Source organism: Engraulis encrasicolus, chromosome 18 (genome assembly GCF_034702125.1).
Source record: "Engraulis encrasicolus isolate BLACKSEA-1 chromosome 18, IST_EnEncr_1.0, whole genome shotgun sequence".
Classification (NCBI taxonomy): domain Eukaryota; kingdom Metazoa; phylum Chordata; class Actinopteri; order Clupeiformes; family Engraulidae; genus Engraulis; species Engraulis encrasicolus.
The window spans coordinates 8,574,954-8,599,001 of NC_085874.1; the positions used below are offsets into that span (position 1 = coordinate 8,574,954).

General features: G+C 40.9%; 2 protein-coding genes across 2 annotated transcripts; one reads left to right on the forward strand and one right to left on the reverse strand.

Annotated features, from left to right (window-relative positions):
• Positions 1 to 350: 350 nt before the first annotated feature.
• Positions 351 to 10,517, reverse strand: LOC134468406 (G2/M phase-specific E3 ubiquitin-protein ligase-like). Its single transcript, XM_063222326.1, has 8 exons — positions 10,471 to 10,517; positions 6,006 to 6,144; positions 5,345 to 5,434; positions 4,578 to 4,864; positions 4,070 to 4,293; positions 2,466 to 2,663; positions 2,162 to 2,348; positions 351 to 1,037 (listed from the first exon to the last, which is right to left on the reverse strand). Exons 2-8 carry the CDS (start codon positions 6,041 to 6,043, stop codon positions 727 to 729), a joined length of 1,335 nt encoding a protein of 444 aa, XP_063078396.1. The 5' UTR covers positions 6,044 to 6,144; positions 10,471 to 10,517; the 3' UTR covers positions 351 to 726.
• Positions 10,518 to 15,536: 5,019 nt separating this feature from the next.
• On the forward strand, positions 15,537 to 22,539 carry LOC134468767 (adenosine 5'-monophosphoramidase HINT3-like). The gene is made up of 5 exons (XM_063222641.1): positions 15,537 to 15,790; positions 19,915 to 20,032; positions 20,715 to 20,784; positions 21,209 to 21,338; positions 22,405 to 22,539. Exons 1-5 carry the CDS (start codon positions 15,623 to 15,625, stop codon positions 22,537 to 22,539), a joined length of 621 nt encoding a protein of 206 aa, XP_063078711.1. The 5' UTR covers positions 15,537 to 15,622.
• The last annotated feature ends 1,509 nt before the right edge of the window (positions 22,540 to 24,048 follow it).

Genomic DNA, 24,048 nt, shown 5'->3' on the forward strand with positions numbered 1-24,048 from the left:
CCGGCATAGTAAGCCAGTGCCCCACCGTTAGGCCACAGCAGGGCCTCATTATTTTTTTTTTTTAAAAGGCACATTTAGATAACATGTCATCACTTGATTTTTCAAAACTAAACGATGCATATGTAATACCAGTCATATTTTATGATATGTTTGCAATATCGTGTGACGGGGTATTTCTGTTCTTGGATGAGGATTACCAAGAACTGCACAGCGAGAATACATGCCATCTTGCACAATGTAATAGTCACTTTCACCAGTCAGCCTAAGTGGATATGAAAACAATTAAACACTGTCAAGTAGAAACCTACCACCTTCTCATATGAACTTTTAAACAAAGGATGAGTCTCAAAGATGTTTACATTGCTTTATTTGGTGTTGACTCGAGCAACATACACCAAAAGGCAATTTCTCTTTCATGTGTAACAGACAGTCATTCTCAGACATTAGCCATGAAGACATGACAAAACAAAACATACATGCATCTAGGGCATCTTTGTCCATCTACAACAGTAGGCCTACCAGAAGGAACATTATCAGATCAGAACACCCTTCTGCATCTTGAGAAAATAATTCTTACTTCTACTTCTACTGTCCACTTAAGATGACATTTGAACATAACAATGAACCTGACAGGAGTAGGTATTGTAACTTAACTATGATGTTGAAGAATTCTGGAAACACACAACTAAAATACTACTACGTTCTCGGAACATAATTGGTGTGTGTTTAAATGGTGCTGAATACAGCACCATTCATCAGTGCTGTGAGGAAATGGTAATTAAACTCATCATTAGCAGCAATCATTTTGGTGTTAACGAAAAGTAGCAGCTCATTCGCACAAGTGTGTGCAACAGGCAGATTTTTTCCACCATCATGAACGAAAACTAATTTTGGGGAGGGACGAAACCCAATGGCTGGGACTCTGCTGCTTCCTGTGGCATAGGCCAGGATATGACCAGGGCTCAGCGCCCCCAGGAAGTCCTCTTCTTCCACTGTTATTTTTCTGCCTTCATCAAAAGTTTCTCTCAGGTTTTTGTCTGAAAGCAAAGGGACAATGATGTTGACCCATGAAAATGAATTATTATTTGTGTTAAAAAACAATCGATTGATTTCAGGAATCTAATTGTTCTTTCCCCAAATACAGTATACAATAATCCATTCACTCAGCCAAACAGATTTTTTGGTGGCGTGGGCGGCACACATTATATCGGTTCAGCTTTATGACATGTAAAGGAATCAAGCTACGTTCACATACAACTCTACTATGTAACTCCACTGCGTCGATGTGTTCATGTGTTGAAGTCATGCGAGGTCTGGACATGTGAGGAGAGTACAAGCGATGTGATATGGACAGATTCAGAGTTTAAAAATATGTTAACTTCAAGCAATACGAGTAAACAATTGGAATCCAGAGTTTGGATTATTGACCGCTACCTTCGCGCTTTTGCAGTGACAGTTTAACCTGTTGGAACGTGAACAAACGTTTCACGACTGAGTGCCTAACAAGCAAGTGAGCTGGAAGCAATCTATGTGAACATAGCTTATAAGTTCCCAGGGCTTATAATATGCATTAATGACTTCTCCCCTTTAGTTCAGCAAAATTGTGAATGGTATTTCAATGAACTAAAAATACACAGAGACAAAGCATATCTTTAAACTTTCAACATAAAAGTAAGGTTCATAATATGGCAAAACTGTTTTACATATATTCTGTTTTAGGCAAATTAAGGTGGTGCAGAAATTAGTGCATCTCAATGAAAGTCTGAGAGAAAGGATTCATTTTATTAATTGAATTAGAGCCGCAAGCGCAGAGGGTCTGAGTACCTACGGCTCGAGGCAGGGCATCAATGGGAAGATTTGAAGAGACAAATTGGGCATCACTTTTGTGTGGTGTAATCACTTTTGCTCCACCATAATATCACAAAAATAATATCTGACGTTATTTTATTAAATTTATTTTATTAACCATACAGTAGTTTTAAAAACTTCAGATGTTGCATTAAATTTCGTCGATTCACATTTTGAAAATGAATTAGAGAAATATTGTTCCTCTAATCCCAGGCTCCACCTCTTAAACTTTGGATTAATAAAGTCTCTCTCTCTCTCTCGCTCTCGCTCTCTCTCTACATGCCTTAATTGAAATGCGCAAATATGTACTTACTTTCAACACAGTTGAGAAACTCCCGAAATTTGACAACTAGCAGCTCCTCCAAACGCCGTCTGTTGCTTCCGGGCACCGAGTAGCTGGGTTTCATAATACCCGAAACGGCAGCAGCTGTCAAATCATTCTCCTGTCCTTTCTGAAGTAGGACACACATGCTGGGGTTCTCTCTGACGAGTTTTAAAACCTGGGGTGAAATTCAATACCAAAGAGAAGACATGGTCAGTACTACGGTCTAAAGTGGCTTTGTGAGAGTAATTTCATTGCACAACTATAAAACGAAGAGCTTTGATGCAAATCTTACGCCATAGTGGGACAATCCATCAGTAAGCTGATCGATGCAGCTCTGCCTTCGTAACACGGTATGGTACAACACTGCGTTGCGCACAAACGCATCTCTGTTGTCCATTGTGACTTGAGCTGGAAGGCCTTCCATTTGGAATCGCCAGTCACAGGAACTGATGGCTTCCTCCAGCTCATCATGTGAAGTTGCATGTAGCACCTAAATATTACAAATCAAATCTTGAACATCCTATTTTCTGCAAATTGCATTTAAAAGGGATACAATGTAGGATAACGTAGTTTACGCGGTCTTCGTGGCATGCCTGTTTCAAAATCTACACAGTCATGTGATTTCACGTTCAAGAAGCAACTGAAATCACATCTATTCACAGAGGCATATGGACTTTCACTTCACTGCCCCTTCCCCTGCCCCTTCAACCCCCCCCCACCCCCCAATGTAAAGCGACCTTGGGCTCCTTGAAAGGCACTATATAAAACCAAGTTATTATTCTTATTCTTATTCTTATTATTAGTATTATTATTTTTATTATTATAACATTCTGTTCAAATGGGCACAATGTAGGATTAGGTTGTTTGCAAGGTGATCGTGGCATGCCCATCTCAAAATCTACATAGCAGGGCCGGCCCGAGACATAGGCGAACTATGCTCGCTTGGCGTTGGTATCTTGGTCCTGCCTTTTAATTGGGGTGGCCCAGGAGTGTCAAAAACAGTGATGAACCAAGGATCTGGGTGTCTGTAGGGGGGGTGGCAATGGGGTGGCCAGCATCTGATCAATGGGGGCCGCGCCCCCCCTTGCCCACCCCCTGGCTACACCCCTGCCTACCCCTCACTCGTGCAAGTAAATTAATACTTATAATAGCCCTTATAAAGCAACTGATGCTGAGTAGGAGGTAGTATTGGGGGCCCAAGGATGACATTTTGCTTAGGGCCCCATAAAGGCTTGGGCCGGCCCTGCTACACAGTCGTGCTGCTGCTGTTCAACTAAGCTCGCTGTGAGAATGTTTGCCAGCAGTCAATTCAGATGTAATTGTAAATTGTAAAATTGTAATTGTAGTAATGTTTTCCCACGAAGCAAAAAAAAAAAAAAAAAAACACATTCGGGGTTAATTGACAGCAGACCGCAAAAGTGGTCGAGAGAGTCCTCCTTCACTCACTAATGACTCAAATAAGTATAGGCTGATTGGGGACAGTAATGAATTCCACTTCTAATCCTACATAGTGCCTCTTTAAGCTTGCTGAGAGAACGTTATTCATCCCAGAGTGCCAGCAGGTGATACAAATGTGAATGTCTGGTGGTACGTTAAATTGAGTTTTTCGTTTGAGAATTTTGTCCCATTGTGATCGTTCAGGTCGGTCTGTCAAAAGGCTCAAATAAGCATTGGCTGACTGTTTTGCCCAGTCATAATGAATATTTACAATTAGAAATAGAATATACAATTAGAAATAGAAAACATTTGTGAATGGGCAAAATAATCTCTGTAAGTAAACTACTAAAAAATACCATACTCTTCTTTCCAGATATTTATTTGGTGACATTAAACTAAAATCTTAGTCCAACAAGCAAAAGTGTACAATAACATTTAGATAAGAAAATTGCACATTACCTTATTCAGGTTCTCCCTTATAACAAAGTCACTGATGTCATCTGGTGTCACTCTAAGTTGAAGGATGTCCCCATGCACAATGTAGTCCACTACACTTGGAGAAAGGAATGCAGGTGGTTCTCCTCCTTGTACTATTATTGTGGACATCATCCTACCAATGATTTTATACACTCCATTTTGCAAGTGGAGAATGTTCAGTCTTGGCATGCATCCATTTGGTGTACCTGAAACATTAAATAGACAAATAGTGCATTCTGTACTACTAATACAAAACTTGTCACAGCCCTCCATCATTCTACCCTTTTCATATTATGCCCAAAATGCAGGCAGCACCTGATGGACATATAACCCCCCTGGCATCCCTTCAGGGCCCCCCAGTGGTCCCCGGCCCCCACTTTGAAAACCACTGGTTTAGTTTATGTACCGGTAATTCACAGGTATACACTGTATACCACCTGAAAAACTACCCCCCAGGTAGCCAAAAAGTATACATTAAAAGTAAACAAACCTTCAAAGGCTCCACTGTCTTGCAAGATGGCCTTCACCAGTAGCCGAAAGAATTCCCGCCTGGGACCTCCAAGATCAGCAGCATCTTCAGCATGCTCATCGCTGGCAAAGGTCACACTCAGCATGTCACAGCCTTCAGCGAAAGAGGGCCTCTTAAAAGCCTGTAAGGCTGTGGTCCACACACTTGCCCGACTGATGTTTATATGTCTTTTTCCTGGTGTGATCACCCTGTCGCTGTGGGCTGCAAGGCGGCCTTGAATTTCTTCAGCAGTGAGCATTTCTGAAGACCTTTATTTAAAAAGACCATTTACAATTAAAAAAAAAAAAAGTCTGATTGTTGCATCTACTCCATTACCTTTACTCCATTACTATTTTCAAAATGTTTACATTGGTGTTAAGAGATAGCCTAGTAAACTAGCCCCACCCGCCAGCGGCCAAAATTATTTTTTGCCTGCAAGTGGGTCTAACATCGCTCCACAAGCCTGCCACCGTGCCCTGAATGGGGCAAAACCGAATCAAAACGGGCGGCGGTTTGCAGGATTTGTTTGAATCAAAGCGGGCGGGGTTTTGGGGAGTGGCGAGTTAATTGAACATCCAAATCTCACATTTGATCATGGTTTTGGCCCATTCAGGGCATGGTGGCAGGCTTATGGAGCGATGCTAGACCCACTCACAGGCAAAAATTATTTTGGCCGCTGGCAGGTGGGGCTAGNTTACTAGGCTAGTTAAGAGATGTATCATTATAACTAATTATTAGCCAACTCATACCTTAATATATCAACATCAGGACCATCGTCTTCCTGCAGGCTACGCTGAATTGCTTCTTGCAGCGCATCGTCTTCCTCCATGTAAAAAGGGCTGAGCAAATAGAAGCAAAGACAACAGAAGGCATACACAGGCAGACAAACTTACAAACTTAGAGGTTCATCACAGGCGATTTCTTTAAAGGTCTCTTTCTGCTAAAAACACTTTTACAATGCTAAAAGCCTTAGTCCTTCACAGGACAAGGTGCAGTAAGCCTATAAAAAACTTTAATCTCAGCCTCCGAAGAACATAAAATTACTAAATAAATTGCATTAAAAGCCCAAACCCTAATCTTGCACGAGGACATGGTCATTCAGCTCTAACATTTTCTATATCATGGTATACCCCTTTAAAGGTGCACTGTGTCACTGGTGTGGGCCACCATTTTGGATTTTCTGAAATAAGCATTTTTGAAGCAAAACTTAGTATACTTTGGTCATACTAGTAAATATTTGTTTATTACTTAGTAAAAATTCATAAAAAGATCAAATGTGACAATGGGCAGCACAGTTTAAATGAGCAGCATAGTTGCCATACCTACTCTGGCCACAATCTCACACAGAACACCTTTAAAGAGACCACTCTCTTCACTGCTGTACTTTTAGAACCCAAAACAATATCTTACACAAATTCTGCCACATTGTACGTGAATAGCTGTGCCATGTCTGGTGTCTGGTCCTGATTGGCACTGTCTTCGATGCTGCTCTCTGTGCTGTCTGTCTCTTCTCGGGACTCACTGTCTGTGAAAGGCACTGCACGTGGCGCTGTTTGAAGAAAAGGTTGTCAAAAGTCATCAGTCTCAGGTGAAACTACTAGAAAATGATTACCCTGCAGTGTTATAATATTCCAGAGCGGAAACCTACATCGGCTCTGCAGAAGAACAGGGGTTTGAGCACTCAGAGACATGGCCATGGTAAGAAAGGATGACACCAGACAACCTTTCAACAAGTTGATTAAATCAAGAAAGACTGGGTCAAGAAATACCTAAGGACACAGTTTTAAAGGGTATTATGGACTGGTGAAAGTGACTCTTGACAGACTGGGTGGACGAGCCTATGGCTAGATCTTTGAGAGGGGAAAATTAGCATCTTTCAAGAAGACAATGGTATTTGTTCAGTATTCTGCTTAACTCAGGAACTCATTAAGTATGCTTGCGGGTTTATTATTATTATTATTATTGTTATTATTATTATTATTAAGTATGCTTGCGGGCAAGCAGAGGCCGTGGCAAGCATACTTATTGTTTTTCAACAGTTTATTCTTAATCTCTACATTTTTCCATTTACCTCGGTCTATGGGATTTGCCATTTATTCATACGCCGGCTTTGAATCGCGTTCGAGATAGAGACGCGTTTGAACGCCAAAACGACCGTCTCGAAAAGCGCTCAGGGTGTTTTTTTGTTGCCCTACCCCCTGTCATTCGTTCACCAGACTCGTTTTTTCCTCTTTTTTCCCTCTGTTTTTCCCCTCATTGAAATGAATGGTAGAATGTTCAAAATGATGATGTCACAAGCTGTGGCAGTTAGAGTGAGGGGTGACCTGCCCTCGAAATGGGGAGGGACGAAGCCATCTTTTTCTGCTTTTAAAAACGAACTGAAATTTTATTTTAATTCATTAGAAGGAAGGTGGCAAGACATATTATTCATCTATTCACTAGTAAACTGTCACCTTTACAATCTTCAGTCATACACACACATAGCCCGTAGAACTTTAGAACTCTGCTGTCACCTGGGCAACCGTGGCCTAATATCAGAGAGTGTTTTCTAAGAGCAAGAGTTGCATGTTCGTATCCCACCCTGTGTTTGTGTGTGCATGCATGAGCTGCAAGCATACTAATAGGGTTTTCTCTGCGGAAATGCAGTCTAGTTGGAGTTTGCACATCGCCGATCTAGCCATGGGCTCATCTACCTGGTCCATTATCAGTCACTTTCACTAATTCATATGACCATCGAAAAATCTGTCTAAAGACATTTCTTGACCCAGTCTTGACTTACGTTTCCTGTCGAGTGATCTTCAGGTTTCAGCCTGTTTTACCTTGGCCATGTCTGAGTGCTGAATACAATGTTCTTCTGGACACTCAATGTAGGTTTCAGTTCTGGAATAACAGCACTGCAGGATAATAGTTTTCTGGTAGTTTCAACTTCATTTCTACTCAATCTGGCAGGTACTTTGTGAGAAAATTTCATGTGACACTGAAGGCTTTGTAACGGTGTGTTAGATGGATGTGACCAATATTTTGAAAATTTCAAGACAGCCACATCCCTCTGGAAGACTTGTTTCCAGTCTTTTTTCAGAGTTTGTTAGATCTCTTTTGTGGCCCATTTCCCCAGAGGACAACAAAGTTGCCTAATAATTATGCACACCTGATATAGGGTATTGGGATCCTTCGATCACACCATCTCTTAAAATACAAATTTGCATCACCTGGAATGCTTAAATCCAATTGGTGTTCATGTTCCTGGAGGTTGGTGGCGGGAAAATGTGCATTTTCAAAAAACATGTTTGCCTAATAATTGTGCACACGGTGTATACTATACGAGACCCCTATGTGTGTAGTACAGGGATTGTAGCAGGGCAATGTAGTGAAATGGATAAAGTAGGGAGAGTTGTTGGGGCAATTTGGGAAGCTACGAGAAGGGTTTCTCCCATTAGCTCCTATTGTTACCCTTGTCCTATTGTTCCCTCAAAAACATGACCGCGGGCAAGTAAAGAATGGGGAACCTGAATGGAGTCAATTCGGCTAAATGCAAAAATGTATTGTTATATACAATGGATCTCAAAAGTCTACACACCCCTCTTCAAATCTCAGGTTTTTGTGATGTAAAAAAATGACAGAAAGACAATAAATTCACAGCTTTTCAACCTTTAATCTAAACTATTAACCTGTACAATGCAATTGAGAAACAATCTTAAAGCTGTAGCCCTATAACGCACGCCGTACCATCTGAGGCAAGCTGTAATAGTCATTGAAAGGCTAATTACCATAGTACTACTCTACGACAACACAGGGCCTTTAGTAATCCACAACGACTCGGTCGTTGCCATTCTGGTAACAACAAACTTATAAAACGATGTTTTTAGGGGTTAAAGGGAAAAATAGGTGTTGTTCTTGGGATCATAGGCAGCAATGCTCTTCTGCCAAACACATTGAGTTGTGTTAATGCCAAACAGATTGATTTTGGTGTCATCTGATTCCAGCACCTCCCAATCATATCCTAATCCAGTTTGATGTTCATTGGCAAACCTCAGGTGAGCCTGAACAGGTTCCTTCTGAAGCCGGGGTACCATACATGCACTGCAGGATTTTAATCCGCTGTGGTATCAAGTGTTTCCAATAGTTTTCTTAGTGATTTAGGTCCCAGCTGCCTTGAGATCATTTCCTAGCTCCTCCCATACAGTTTTAAGGTGCTTTATCTCCTTTTTTTCTGGTTATTAAATTCCCACAAGGTCAAATCTAGTATGGAACCAGAGACAGGCCTAAGATTGATGATCATTTTGTATGTCCTAAAATTGGGAAGAAATACACCAACAGTTTGCTCTTTAATATCCAGGAGCCCATTTCAGCCTTGTTGAGTTCTAAAATCTTTTCCCTGACATCCTTTGACAGCTTTTTGGTCTGTCCCATGTTGGCGAGTTTAGTTTGATTAATTGACTGATTCTATGGACTGATTCTGCAGATTCGATGTGTCTTTTGTGTAGGTTACTATTAACAGGTGTGTTCAATTCAGATAACAAGTTGATTGGAAGTGCCATTTGATCTGCGGGATCAGAACTCTTAATGGTTGGCAGGGGATCAAATACTTATTTCCCTCAATTAAATATAAATCAATTATTATATATTCTTTAGAGTTAATTTCTGCATTTTCTTTTTGATATTCTGTCTCTCCATATTAGAATACATATTATCATTAACATTAAATACTGATCATGTCTTTATTAGTGGGCAAACCAACAAAATCAGCAAGAGAACAAATACTTATTCTCCTCACTGTACATTCCCAATTTGTCAGATGGAATGCTTATACACCGAGAAGTGGAAAAATAGTGTTACGTCAACGTGTGTCATACAGATAGACTATTAAACAAAAAAGACTGATGCTGTAATAGAAGCCAAAGGTGCTGCAACAAAGTATTAGTTTAAGGGTGTGCATATTTGTTTTTCAATTGCATTGTGCAGGATAATAGTTTAGATTTAAGTGGGAAAAGTTGTGAAATTATTTGTCTTTGCTTTTTTTTACAAAACAAAAACCTGGCATTTGAACAAGGATGTGTAGACTTTTGAGAGGCACTGTACACACACACACAGAGACACAGACACACACAGACACACACTTCTACTTCCAGTCATCAGGCTCATAAATACAAATTCCCTGTTAAAAACTGTGGTTGGTATTATATAAGAGCAGGTATTGTCAAGTTATTTGGGTGTTAAGTTCTCTCTTGAGACCAAGATAAATAAATTTGCTTTAGATGGTGTTAAGCATGTGTGGTGGTAAACAAGTGAGTTTTACAAAAAAAAAAAGTGTATCATCTGGAAAGTCGAGCATGGTAGTGGGACTGAGATGGTTTGGGGATAAATGAATGCCGTCAACATTGAAAATCTGAATTTCACCAAAAGGAATATGCATGCCAATATGTACTGCGACTACTGAAGCACATCATGATACTCTTTACAGGATTTCAGTCAAATATCACACGTATCTCTTTGAGCCAGGTGCAGACTCAAAATTCAAAAGTTCAATGTAAAGAAAGGTTGTAACGCACACCAATGACCTCCATTTTAATCTCTTTTCACTTCGAGATGTTTCGGGCCAACACGGCCCCTTCTCAGACACTCTTTAAGGGATTTTAACCTGGGGTTGACTCACTTTTGTGACATGTTGTAAACACACTAATGGCTGTATTTTGATTGTTTGTGAGTGCACAACAAATCTAAGCGCTTATATATGTTATTAACAGGTTACTAATCTTTGTGTCGAAGTGAAATGTCTTTAATGTTGTCCTATCAAAAGATATGCTAACAAGTCTGCAAAAATGTGAGGGGTGTTCTCACTTCTGTTACATACTGTACATTCAATGGACAGCCTTACCTCTTCTTCGGCAAGGGGTCTCAGCCTCGCTTTCTGACTCGCTAGGTTGCTCCAAGGGAAAAGGTAATTTAGTGAGAAATCATAACTTGGTACCCGATCGGACAAGGTAGAACTACAGCACGGCCTTCACCTGAATTTGGCATTTGATATTAAAAGAAGTACAGACTAAGAAAGTCTGATTTAGGTGGGCAGTATGCCATGCATTCATCCTCTACAGTATACAATATTAACATAAAGAAGCAGAAAAAGGGAACACTACATTACAAAAGAGTTAAAGTTATGGATAACATCACAGGTCAAGATAGTGTTTACCTGTTCAGGGGTAGGTATCAATGCCATTATATAAAGGCATGTTGCTGAACTGATGGACGCAACCTCTTTCCCTCCCCACATGAAAGAGCTGGACACATTTGGCTTCATTAGCCGTTTGCACCCTTTCACTGTGTTGAGATATTGATACTGGAACGATTGGCCCATGGGCAGAGCAAAGGTTCTACGGAATATTGCAGTCACCTCCTCCCTCAGCTCAGCCTCTGATGACTCGGAGGTAAATGATATTTTGTCCATCAGGCCCTTTTGGGCCAAACTGACTCGGGACTCTCCTCTTGGTATGCGGAAGACTGATGCAAGGGAGAACGGCAAGCACACTACGTCCTTCGTGTAGTTTTTGCATGGTGGTCTTCGACGCACAAAGCGGGAGGGAGGCCTTTGAACTGATGGATAAGGAGCCTGAAATAATTGAAAACATGTGCATTACACAAGAGCATCAGTAATATGGTTAGTGTTGTGTATCGTGTATAACGATACTGAAAAACCGGGTTCAGGATTCCGTGTGTAATAAATGTAGACTTTACTTGATTAAGATCAGAGGAGCATCACATACAGACAGCATCACTGTAGCAGTACTATAACCAACTGACATGTAACTGATTTGGAATATAGAATGTAACTTCCATTATGTGCGTGCGCACGCTAGATCTTATGGCACTCACATGAATCATATTATAGAAACAATACACACATTTTCTACAGTTAGTATACACACTGTACATGTAAACCAACTAATAAATGAATCAGCAAACCAGCTGGATCATCAACCTTTTTCACTTCAATGGCAATTTAAAAGAAAAAGTAATTAACCAAATGTACAGCGGTGATGTAGAACATGTCCCACCATGATCGGACAAATATTAAATTTTTTAAAATGTAAACAGCATGCAGTGTGATTTTGAAGGGGTATTTTCAATGCTAATGAGGCTGTAATTTTCGCAGATATCACTTCTTTCCATGGTCCGACAACTTATTGTCATGTTTATTCATTGCCACTTCAAACAATTTAACACAACACTATTCAAATTGTGTTCAAATAAGATACCCAACCTACATGATTCAATGACTATTCTCCTGCGCTTTCCCCAAATCAATATGACGGGCTTTATTTTGGTGAAAAAGTGAGAAATGTCTGAATGTCTGACTTGTTGGATAGGAGACACGAGACATACATTCAAAAACAAGGGGGAAAAAAGGAAAATATGTATAGATTTGTTTAGTACCGATGCAGTGGTCACTGGGCGTGTTGCTGGAGATGAAGGCAAAACACTGCTCGGGCCCTGGGAAATTTTAAAACATAAACAAAACGTGAAAGATGTTAGCTTGTCACATGTTACTTTTTTTCAATGAAATATCCCACCATGGAGAGAATGGGGACGTTCGTGTAGTATCTTAGTTTGGAGACCAGATATTTGGTGGCAGTTTCTAAAATTCGAAAGATAGCAGAAAACTAAAGTAGGCAGTAAAACGCCTGTGCAGTGGCGAATTAGGCTACTCCATGTGTGATCCGCTCGAAATTAAACATAGGCCTACCCATCATTGAAAAGCATGAGCACATTCTTCAAAGTCCCAAAGCCTGGATGCTGTCGCCACAATCTCTTTAGGATTGGGGACTGGACTCTGAGCAGGCCATTGCAGTAGCCTTTGGTAGGCCTATCCTTCATGCATCTGCCTCGTTTCCAAACTGACACCCTGACACATTTAGCATTAACCTTTTGTTTTTAACTGTCTAACAGCGCTTAACATTATCATTAAATCAATGGAACCTAAAGCGACCGTTTCAATCTTCTCCTTTACTAGGAAAGAGAAAGTAAGGTCAAGGACAAATTATTCTATGTAAATGGAAATAAACACTCATGCAATTGGAACGTGGAAAATGAAAATTAAATATATTTAGTAGGCTAAATATATTTAATTAGCACTCCAAACGACGAGACATGATACAAGCTGTGTGCATAGAATACAGTGTAGCCAACTACGCGCATTCACTAATGATGAATGATTCTATGTCCAGTGTTTAGTAAATGTTAACACTCCAAACGACGAGACACGATACAATCTGCGTAGAATACGCATTCGCTATTGATGAATGATTCTATGTCCAGTGTTTAGTAGGTCTAAATATATTTACTTAACACTTCAAACGACGAGACACGATAACAAGCTGTGTGCATAGAATAAGCCTACTGCATTCGCCAGATAATTTGGGTCCATTTCTCAAATATGGTGCGCTATTATGATTGACGAATGATTCTATGTCCAGTGTTTAGTAAATATATTTAGTACTATTTAATACTACTAGAATAGGAAAAATAGGAGGGGCGAGATCCAAAATGGGAGGGGCGGGATCTCAGAAATCCAGACCTGCCCACTTCTGCAAACTGCAGTTGGATGCTACTCCGTTGCTCCGGACCGCTTCCAGGCGGAACGAAAATAAACCAGTTTTTGTTCCTAGACGGCATTATTTGTGAAGCGAGGGGTGCATCGTCAGTATGCAGCGGTGAAAAACGCAAAATGTCAGTAATAAACGCTTATTAGTGTCACTGTATGCACTTATAAAAACAGCCGTAACTTTATAAACACACTAAACTCACATTTCGAAGCGGTTTCCAATAATTGGGAAACGCATCACGGCCGGTTTAATCTCGCTGGTTCTATGGGACAAAGATGGCTGACAAAAAGCGTCACGGGCGGACGGACGGACCAACAGACAGATGCGTGGGACGCATCTAAAAAACCCAATCGTCCCCCTTTCCCCAGACAAAGTTCTGTTCACGTGTAGTTCTATGTTTTAGTAGAACATAACTTCTACAACACGTGCAGTGAAATGAAGCCGCAAATAGTGTTCCACCAGATAAGCAATTAACAGATGCTAAACACGACACGTGCACAACCTGCAATGCCAAGTCTACGATACAAACCAACCCACCATCGTTATCTATAAACAAACATATACACGCCACACAACTAAATTCACATTGTTGAGGGAGAGATGAGCGATGAAAACTAGAACTGTACAGTTCCAACCTTTTGTTGAAGTTAGTGGTCTTAAAAGAATTATCCTGTGTGACTGACTAGTTTTGGAAAGACGTGGTGCTACTGCTAGCAGTTAGCCCAAGGAGTTAGCCACTTACCGAGCAGGCTTGCCCTGATGGTAGGCCTACAGCAACCTGTTGTTGTTGTGTGCCTTGAAGCGCCGTTAAAATGGCCCTGCCGAGCGTCTCAGCCAAAGAGGCGTCTGCCATATTGGCAATGCATGCAGCGTCTTGTCGTATTTTTTTTTCAAATTGTCTTCAGGCTTGACCGTCCACAGACCTGTATTAACCCGTCAACGTCGGCGCGGGCAAGTTAAGGGGATCCAACGTCATTGGGGGGATCTGTTGAAGAGGTTGTAGACAGCGCGCCCCCTAGTGGGCACTGGTGTCGCACCACCCAACACAGGACAAAGACAAACTTTTTAAAGTCATTATATTACGGGTTTAAACCCCCAAAACGGCACTAATAACAAAATTCCTATATAATGTTATTATTATAAAACAGCCAGTGGACACACGATGACCACCATGTGTGCACACGAGTCAATAGTTGAGTGGCAAGTCATCTAGAGATGCTGGATTGGTGAGAGAGATACAGAACTCTTGTGCCCCCTTGTGGCTAGTTGGTGTGGTCGGCTGGAAATTTGCATGTTAGTTAAATATTTATTTTAAGCCGAAACATTTCGATCCAACATTTATATTTAACATTTAGATATAACATTTAGATTTGACATATAGATTTGACATTTAGATTAAGATTAATATTTAGATTTAACGTTTACATTTAGCATTTAGATTTAACATTAAGATTTCTATTTAACATTTAGATTTAAGTTTAGATTGAATTTTCAGATTTAGATATAACATGTACATTTGGATATCACATTTAGATATAGAATTTAGATTTAGATTTAACATTTAGATTTGACATTTAGATTAAGATTTAACATTTAGATGTAACATTTAGATTTAACATGACGATTTCTATTTAACATTTAGATTTAACATTTATACTTAACATTTATAGATTTAGATATAACATTTAGATTTAACATTTAAATTTAATAGTTAGATATAACGTTTAGATTTAGATGTAACATTTAGATTTATCATTTAGATTTAACATTTAGATGTAACATTTAGATGTAACATTTAGATTTATCATTTAGATTTAACATTTAGATTTGGCATTTAGATTTATATTTAACATTTATATTTAAGATTAGATTTAAATTTAGATATAACAGTTAGATTTAAAATTTATATTTAATATTTATATTTAACATTAAGATTTATGATTTAGGTTTTGACATTTAGACGTAATGTTTAGATCTATCATTTAGATTTATTTTTTAACATTTAGATATATTATTTGGGTTTAGCATTTAGATATAACATTAAGATTTATTTTTGATATTTAGATTTATTTTTTAACATTTATTTGTATCATTTAACATTTAGAAATAACTATTTAAAATATATCTAAGATGACAAATATTGGTGTAAATGTACAGAAAGGGGAGTCTAAAAAAATTCATACGGTTTTTGAAACACAGTTTCAAGCTAAATGTGAGAAAATGATGATGACATTTTCGGCACAGTCAGCTTTACAAACAGCGCCCCATACGTAGCCTAACACGGGTGCAGTTAAAAAAAAATAAGTTGGGTTAAAGTGCGCCGTGAGCCCGGACGTGTGTGTCAAACGCCGCAATAAGTTGTCCCACACAACTGAAGTGTGTTGGAGTACATAGCTCCGATGTGAGGGTGTGTGGAAAAGTCAACTTGCTATGACGGCTGTCAGTGGCAGGAGGAGTCTGCGAATTTTCTGGGCACGGGCTCACCGGTGGCTATTCCAGTCGCCGCTACGGACACGCGCGAGAATGGAAGAAGATGACGACTGTATCTTCTGCTGTATCGCGAGCGGCTCTGATCCCACCACGGAGATCCTTTGGAAGGTAATAATCTGTAGCCTACTATAGGTCATATAGTGTGCCTCGATGTCCCAGGTCATGACATAAAGTGTGTGTGTTGTAATCGAGGGGACGACGCACGTGACGCGCTTCAACTTTTAACATGAATGTTAACGTTCAAAACTGCGTTCACGTTAGGTTACTCGTATAGTGAACTCATTCTACTGTGAGTGGTTAGCGGTAGTAGCACAGGTCCAGGGGGTAAAGCGGCGGGGGTGGTAGGCTAGGATCAGTCTCTCTGCCAGGAAACAAACTCATCCTGGATGGGAGTGGTACTTACAGTAGGCTGTACAGCATACCCAGCCTGGAAGTGAGTGATACTTAGATATAGTAAATCTAGCCGTGCGTTATTGACATGTTTAGATTTGAAATGATTGGTGTTTTACTTATAATTGAGCACTGCAGAAGTCACTGCAGTTACAGCGCCCAGTTAGTCATCACAGTATAGAAGTGGGTCTCTGTGTCTTGGTAACATGAGCTGATCATACAGTATGTCCTACTTGGAAAGCCCCTGTCATGGGAACACCACAGCCCACAGTTCACCACAACATTGCATTACGTGTCACCTGTGCAAGGGAGGCAGCCCAACATGCACCACAGAGCAGTGTGGTGGAAGGTTTCAGAGAGAATACATCTGAGAATGTGAGAATCTTACTGTGAGAATGTGGCTGTGAGAATCTTACTGTCTCTGACAGTACCCTGCCCTCACACCAGGGATGTCAAACTCAGGCCCGGGAGCCAAATCTGGCCCGCAGAGGCGTTTTATTCGGCCTGCGAGATCATTTAAAATCTGTATTACAGCTGGCCTGCATGCACCATTAATGTATAGCGTAACAAGACTTAGACATGAAATATGGTGCGTCACAGGATGTGTAGACACATTTGAACTACCATACATGATGGGAAAAAAGTGTGAGAAATGTAACTATGAGTATGAAGCTCATGTTCACACAATTTTAGTCAGTTCGGCCCGCAACTTCGTTCCAGATTTTTATTTTGGCCCTCTGTCAATTTCAGTTTGACACCCCTGCCTTACACAGTGTGATTTATGTGATGATATATGGCGGGCGGGGGAGTCTGTTGGAGCTGATTGTACATAGGGCCCAGAATTTGCTGCTACGCCCCTGCCTCACATGCCCAGGGTACCTCAGGGTGCCACATGCCCAGGGTACCTCAGGGTGCCACATGCCCAGGGTACCTCAGGGTGCCACATGCCCAGGGTACCTCAGGGTGCCACACAGTGTTAATTTCGTCAACCACGACGATGACGAAAATATTTCGTCAACGCCCCTTTTTCCCTTGACGATGACGAGACGATGACGCACTAAAAATTGCCTCAAGCAAAATAAAAAAATATTTTCGTCAAGGAGACTAAGACGAGACGAAATTTACAAGCCATGGACGAATGGACATTAAAAATATATAATTATTTAAAATTAATTTGTAATTTGTAATTGTAATATAGGCCTAAGTGTCTTGAACTTCATAGGTGATTGCCGCTCACGCTGTGTTGCCTCGCTTGTATCTGCTGGCAGCCAATCATGGCGCAGCGAGTCAGTAGTTCTGTAGCCTAGTAGTTCAGTGAGTCCATTTAAGTTGAGTTTAGGTCCTAAAACATTCCCAGAGAAAGAGAAAAAACAGCCGACGTTGAGAGAAGTGTTCATTTTGAAACATGTTCAACAACCCTCTTATCCATGACGAAGACATGTGTTTCTGCAGTAGGTAATGACAGTCGCGCCAATCCTCCTCCGATACTGTCATTCTAAACCTTCTCGAGCTTCCACTATTCTCCTTTTCACTTAGGCTGTCTTAGCCCGGCGTTCGTTGTCTGTTCTTTTTTTGTAATGTTTGCTATATTTGTTGTTTAACCATATGAGTAGGCAGCAAGCAAATCATGAAGGTCGGATTTGTGAATGTATTTAAAGGGACAGTTTGGTCAATTTCAACATGCAGCTGTAATGCTCACACTACCCTGGACTTGTCAGTGCCTGAGATTTTTTTTTTCTTCTTCTTCAGCCGTTTCCGAGATCCTGGTCATTGTAATGGGGGCAGCTCTTTGTTTACATTTCAAAAAAACATTTTTATTTATTCCCAAAAACATCCAAAAGGTTATAAAACATCAGCAGACAACTAGCAAACAGCAGTACCTTTTGGGAAAATATTTGGAGTTGGCCTATGTTTCATTTTTTAAAAATGTAAACAAACGCTGCCCCCATTAGATTTGCTCATATCTCGGAAAGGGCTGAGCCGAAAAATGTGGCATCACCAGGTACTGACAAGTCAAGGGTAGCATGAGCAATACAACTGCATGTTGAAATTGACCAAACTGTCCCTTTAAATCAGTCACCGCGGGAGCGCGCGCCAGCAGGGGGAAAGTTGGCCTGTCTAAAGTAACAGAGGCACGGCTACTGTAGTCTAGTTTTGAAAAGAATCAATGGATGGGCAATCGCTAAGGAGTTTTAAACTGTTGAGATTTGAAACTTGTTCTCGTCGAGAGCAACACTAAAAGACCCAAGGAAGTCGACAGCATTTCCGTGCGTCTTCAGCGTCTTCCTAAGTTCCAAAAACTCTTTCCAGGTCATGCTTATCGAGCCTCGACACCCCCGACAAACAAAACAGCATTAGTGTTTAAATATTTGTATGTGCGTGCCCTTTCTATCGTTCAGTCTGCATACCCCTGCCTAACTATTTTTCCTGGGACTTTTGCAGGGCATTCGAAGTGGGCTCGCGCAATCTATTTAAGCATATTCCACACATGCCGCACGAGTCATTATCGTTCTCTGCTCGCATTGCCAATTGAAAACAAAAACCGCTAACTTGCATAGTCTAACATCAGCAGTATTTTATCTGACTCGTGGTCATCGGGAAGCCACTATCAGGGAGACTTCTTGAACTTCATGCAGACTTGGGATGTCTGGTCTTCCCACTGCCGGCAATCTGCAGGCTTTAAGTCCCGCGGTCAGGTGAAGAAGAGCATGTAGCTTCCTCCGTGATCAAACTCAAAATGAAATATAATATGCAGCAGCGTCTAATGCACGAGAGAGAGAGAGAGAGAGAGAGAGAGAGAGAGAGAGAGAGCAGCCTGCACCTGGATGTGTGTGTGTGTGATGCTCTTTTGCTCTATGATGTTGAAATTACTGATTTGGGTTTTGGTGGAAAATGACCAAGTAACAAGGTGAATATTTGCTGCAATAGGCAATATTAGTAATACTTTGTGAAATAACAATAGCCATTGTAGGTTATTTATTTTACACAATATTGACTAAAATGACTAAAAATTGAAATGTTGACTAAAATTTGAAATGTTGACTAAAATGACTAAAGTGACTAAATTTTGACTATGACTAAAATTGATTTTCGTCATTTTGACTAAGACTAAGACTAAATTGGGAAGGCAATGACTAAAATATGACTAAGACTAAAATTGATTTTCGTCATTGTGACTAAGACTAAATCAAAAAAAGCTGACGAAATTAACACTGGTGCCACATGCCCAGGGCATCTCAGTCATGAGGAGGATGAGGGCTGAGTGAGTGCTGGCAATAGAGCAGTGTGGTGGGACTGTACCAGAAAGAATACAGAAGAATCAGTCATGGAGGAGCTGGTTATTCACTCCTGCCAGTTCTGGAATCAAACTGATAACCCCTGAGGTTACAGGATCAATGTGCTTACCACTTCCCCGTGATGACTTCCCAAAACCATTTGAGAGGAAACTTAAACCTAATGTAAGGGCCTGTGAGTGAAATAGTAGGGTTATGTGCATACTTACTCTAAAGTTCACAAAGGGTTCATGTTATATGTTGTTTTGGATAAAAGCGTTATTTAAATTTAATGCACCCTGTTCTCTGATTGGTGAGGATGAGGAGTGTTTGTGATGTAATGTCTTCTGTGATTGGTAGGATGAGGAGTGTGTAATATAATCTCTTCTCTAACTGGCTACGATGAGACGTGTGTACAATATACAATGTAATATCTTCTGTGGTTGGCCAGGAATGTGTAATGTAATCTCTTTTCTGATTTGGCTAGGATGAAGAGTGTGTAATGTAATCTCTTTTCTGATTTGGCTAGGATGAAGAGTGTGTAATGTAATCTCTTTTCTGATTGGCTAGGATGAAGAGTGTGTGTGTTTCCGGGATATCAGCCCAGTAGCCCCATATCATTACCTGGTGGTGCCACACATACACATCACGAACTGCAAAGTACTCAAGGCAGAACACACTGCACTGGGTGAGACAGACACACACACACACACACACACACACACACACACACACACACACACACACACACACACACACACACACACACACACACACACACACACACACACACACACACACACACGACACCACTACATGGCACACTCTGTTACGGTCTCTGTGTTTCTCAAACCCTCTCTCTCTCTCTCTCTCTGGTGATGGTGGCCAGCACAGGGTTAACTCGGCTCTCTCTCTCTCTCTCTCTCTCTCTCTCTCTCTCTCTCTCTCTCTCTCTCTCTCTCTCTCTCTCTCTCTCTGTTGAGAATGCCCCCCGTCTCTGCCCCTTTCCCCCCTTTCTCCTTGTCAGTGGTGAGGATGTCTAATCTGCCGAACAAAGTGCAAAGTGCAGTAACTAACTACATATTGTCAATATTGACTTTTGACTGTAAATGGTCTTCACAACACCTGCTTTATCTTCAGACAAAGCCGTCCAATGTGTTCAGTTTTAGAGATGTCAAATTAGCAGTAACTACAATACCCAGCCTAATACCAATACTTTGAAGGCCCTTTGAAAGTTTACTCAGTTTCAATGTTGCCATAGTTACTGCACTTTGCCTTTGTAGGGCAGTGATGTGATGTTAACCACCCTGCCCACACCCCCTCTATTCACCTCTGTCCCTCTCTCTCTTGCACGGCTCTCTCCTTGTCAGTGGTGAAGATGGCTAATGCAGGGTTAGCGGCGCTGCAAGCGAACGGTTTCTCTGACTTCAATAATGTAAGGTGAGTCCACTAATATACACCATGTACTATTACATCACAACATTGTTATAAATAAACATGTTATATCATCACATTATTGTATTATTCATTTTCATTATTTTATTGTTATTAATATGAATATTATTATCAGTCAATGATCAGTTCCCACTGTCATATAAATGTATTCATTTTTGTTTTCCCCCCACTCATCTCTCCTTTGCCCCTTCTCTCATCTCCTCCCCTTTCCTCTCCTTCCCTCTCTCCTCCACTCCCCCTTCCTCTGCTCTTCTCATCTTCTCCTCATTCCCTCTCCTCTCCTCCTTTCACCTATTGTCCGATCCTTTCCTCCCCCCTTTTCCTCTCCTCTCCACTCCACTCCTCTCCTCCCCTGTACTCTATTACTCATCTATTCTCCCCTCCTCTCCTCTGCTTTCCTCCTCTGTAGTTTGGGCTTCCATATTCCTCCTCGTACTTCTGTCCATCATCTCCACCTCCACGTCCTGGCTCCCCAAACTAAGCTGTACGAGGATGCAGAGTACAGGTGCCTTACCAACAACAGCCCTTTCTTTTTACCAGTGAGTACCACACACACACACACACAGTTTGGGCAAGCTGCTATAAAAGTGAGCATCTCAGAGGGCTGGCTTAACCCACGTCTTTTAAACCCTCTGCATGATCAAAGCAAGTGCTCAATGTTTTTCAGGTAGGTTTCTGCCCATCAAACTAGTTTGTCATCACCTCAAATCAGGCCCAATATTTGTCCTGATGGAAACGCTTAATTTTCAGTGGCTGCAACACTCTCATGTGATTTGAAAAGATTTCCATAGAGAAACAGGTTGGCCTGGTGGTGAAATGTTGCCTGGAAGCTAGTCATATAATGTTATCAGAGTAGACAGTAGGGACAGTCCGCTGTTGCTTTGACCTGTACAGTACCTTTTCACCCACCAGACTTTGTGTGTGTGTGTGTGTGTGTGTGTGTGTGTGTGTGTGTGTGTGTGTGTAGCGAAGGGGAGTAGAGTTGCCCAGCTGGGACTCGAACCCAGACCTTCTGGGGTAGTAAACTGGGGCTCTGACCGCTACACCAAAGAGCCAGACTCGTTGGCGTGACAGTCAGAACACACCCACAACCCTAGTGATGGTCACTCCATCACAGTGTGTGTGTGTGTGTGAGTGAGTGAGTGAGTGAGTGAGTGAGTGAGTGAGTGAGTGAGTGAGTGAGTGAGTGAGTGAGTGAGTGAGTGACAGAGAGAGAGAGAGAGCTCTGAGTACAGTAGATAAGGTTACTACTACTTCGTTCTTGTCACTCTTGCCAACCAGGGGTGCATTTCTTGATTGCAACACAAAGTCCCATCGAGAACTAAGTAAGCTGCTAACTGGTTAGCAATGATACTTTCGAGAAACAGCGACCAGAGCTTTAGCAAGTATTTTGCCAGTGTCCTAGTCTGGGACTTATGTAGTACTTAGACTCATACTGAAAGAGAGATTGTGTGTGTGTGTGTGTGTGTGTGTGTGTGTGTGTGTGTGTGTGTGTGTGTGTGTGTGTGTGTGTGTGTGTGTGTGTGTGTGTGTGTGTGTGTGTGTGTGTGTGTGTGTGTTTAAGTGTGTGTTCTCCTGACAGCGTTTCTGTGCCTCCTTGTCCAGGTTGAGGTGTTGCTGAGAAACCCAAAAATGAATCCCAAAAATGTCCTGTGGTCTCCAGGCACCGCAGCGGTCACAAGACAACCACAGCCAACAGTGACCACCAGTCAAACACAGCCAACATCACACAACAGCTGATGGAACCAGACTTCTTAAGAAATAGTGTTCTGAAGAACTCGTTAGTGTTCTCACTGAATATTAAGTGTTCTGAAGGACTATTATGCATACTTCAGAGCATTATTTAGTAGTGGTGTCAAAAATAATAGATTTGGCGATGCAATGCAATGTGGGGCATGGACGATTCAATTCAATGCGGCAAGTTCCAGAATCAATGCGGCACATTTTTTAAGTTTCAATTCCGAGGATATTTCAGGAGCAAATGAATGTTAAATTAAATTAAAGCACTTCAAAGCATTGAAAACTGATAGACTAATACAGAAAACAGCCAGTAAAATGTTGCTCAGTATCTAACTCATCATGACTGATTAAACATTTGCTTTGCTTCCAGTAGAAATTTAATGCATTGCAATGTATCGTAGAATTGAATCAAATCGAACCGAATCAAATCGAACTGTTACCTCCCAAATCGTAATCGCAGTGCCAATGCACACCACTACTATTTCGTATTCTGAAGAACTTTCAGAAATAACCAGAGTGTGTTCTCCAAAGGAAGACGGATGGATGGACTTTCAATGGACGTTTCATTAGCCATGAAGACATTTCGTTCAGGCTACCTATTCTGCTTATTTTGCTAAGCTTTGTATTATTTGTAGTATTATTCATTATTATAAAATGTAAAATGTTTGCTAACAAAGCGTCCATTGACCAAAATCGACTGTCAATATCTCCAAGGCAGAAGGAAGGAAAGCAACATGCCCATCAAGTTCAGTTTAATGTTGATGTTTCAAGACTGCTACACCTTTCATCAGACATTCTGAGACATCACAATTGCACAGAAATACATGTAGGTGGAAGCTACCTTTGGTCTGCTAATATATTTGTGTTTACATGTCTTTGGCCAGCATCAGACTAGTCTGATGAAGAGCGATTTAGCTCGAAAGCGTTCACTTGGGGTTTCTATTTCAAACATATTTACATTAATTGTCAAAATACACATTCCCATATATCACAATAGCACTGTAAACATATCCAGAAACTGATAGGAATAATTTCTGTGTATGATGGTCTGTTCCTGTGATGCCATTCTGTGTTGAATTCATGGTCTCCACATTTTGTTTGTCAGTGACTTGGCATTTCAGAGGTGCATCTTCTCACTTTAAATGTCACACTTTTGATAAGTTTACATTAGACCGTTTCTGTATCATTTCCATTGTAGATGCACTGTCCGAGCACATTAAAATACTGGTAAACAAGTCCACAGGTGGAACAATTTGATGACACCAGGGCCCACATATGCACTCCAGCGCGGATCTGATGCAGTGCTGTATAAACACCTGGCATTTATGTTGTGACTTTGTTCTATTCTTTTCTTTGTTCTTTGAAATAAATTATTTTAAACTAACAATGGTGGCCATTGTTGATGTCAGTCAGTTATGGCATAATTATAGAGAATTGGCCTTTTAGGTTCTGGATTCAAATCCTAGCTTTACCAGTAGGAAGAATGTGTCTACCCTCTCTTTCATCCAC

Coding starts and splice junctions, on each gene's coding strand:
- LOC134468406 (XM_063222326.1), bottom strand. CDS start 6,043: ATGGCACAGCTATTCACGTACAATGTGGCAGAATTTGT. Junction 5,435..6,005: donor TACAATGTGGCAGAATTTGT/GTAAGATATTGT, acceptor CTATTTGCTCAG/CCCTTTTTACATGGAGGAAG. Junction 2,664..4,069: donor TAAGGGAGAACCTGAATAAG/GTAATGTGCAAT, acceptor TGTAATATTTAG/GTGCTACATGCAACTTCACA.
- LOC134468767 (XM_063222641.1), top strand. CDS start 15,623: ATGACGGCTGTCAGTGGCAGGAGGAGTCTGCGAATTTTCTGGGCACGG. Junction 20,785..21,208: donor TCTGACTTCAATAATGTAAG/GTGAGTCCACTA, acceptor CCTCCTCTGTAG/TTTGGGCTTCCATATTCCTC. Junction 21,339..22,404: donor ACAGCCCTTTCTTTTTACCA/GTGAGTACCACA, acceptor CTCCTTGTCCAG/GTTGAGGTGTTGCTGAGAAA.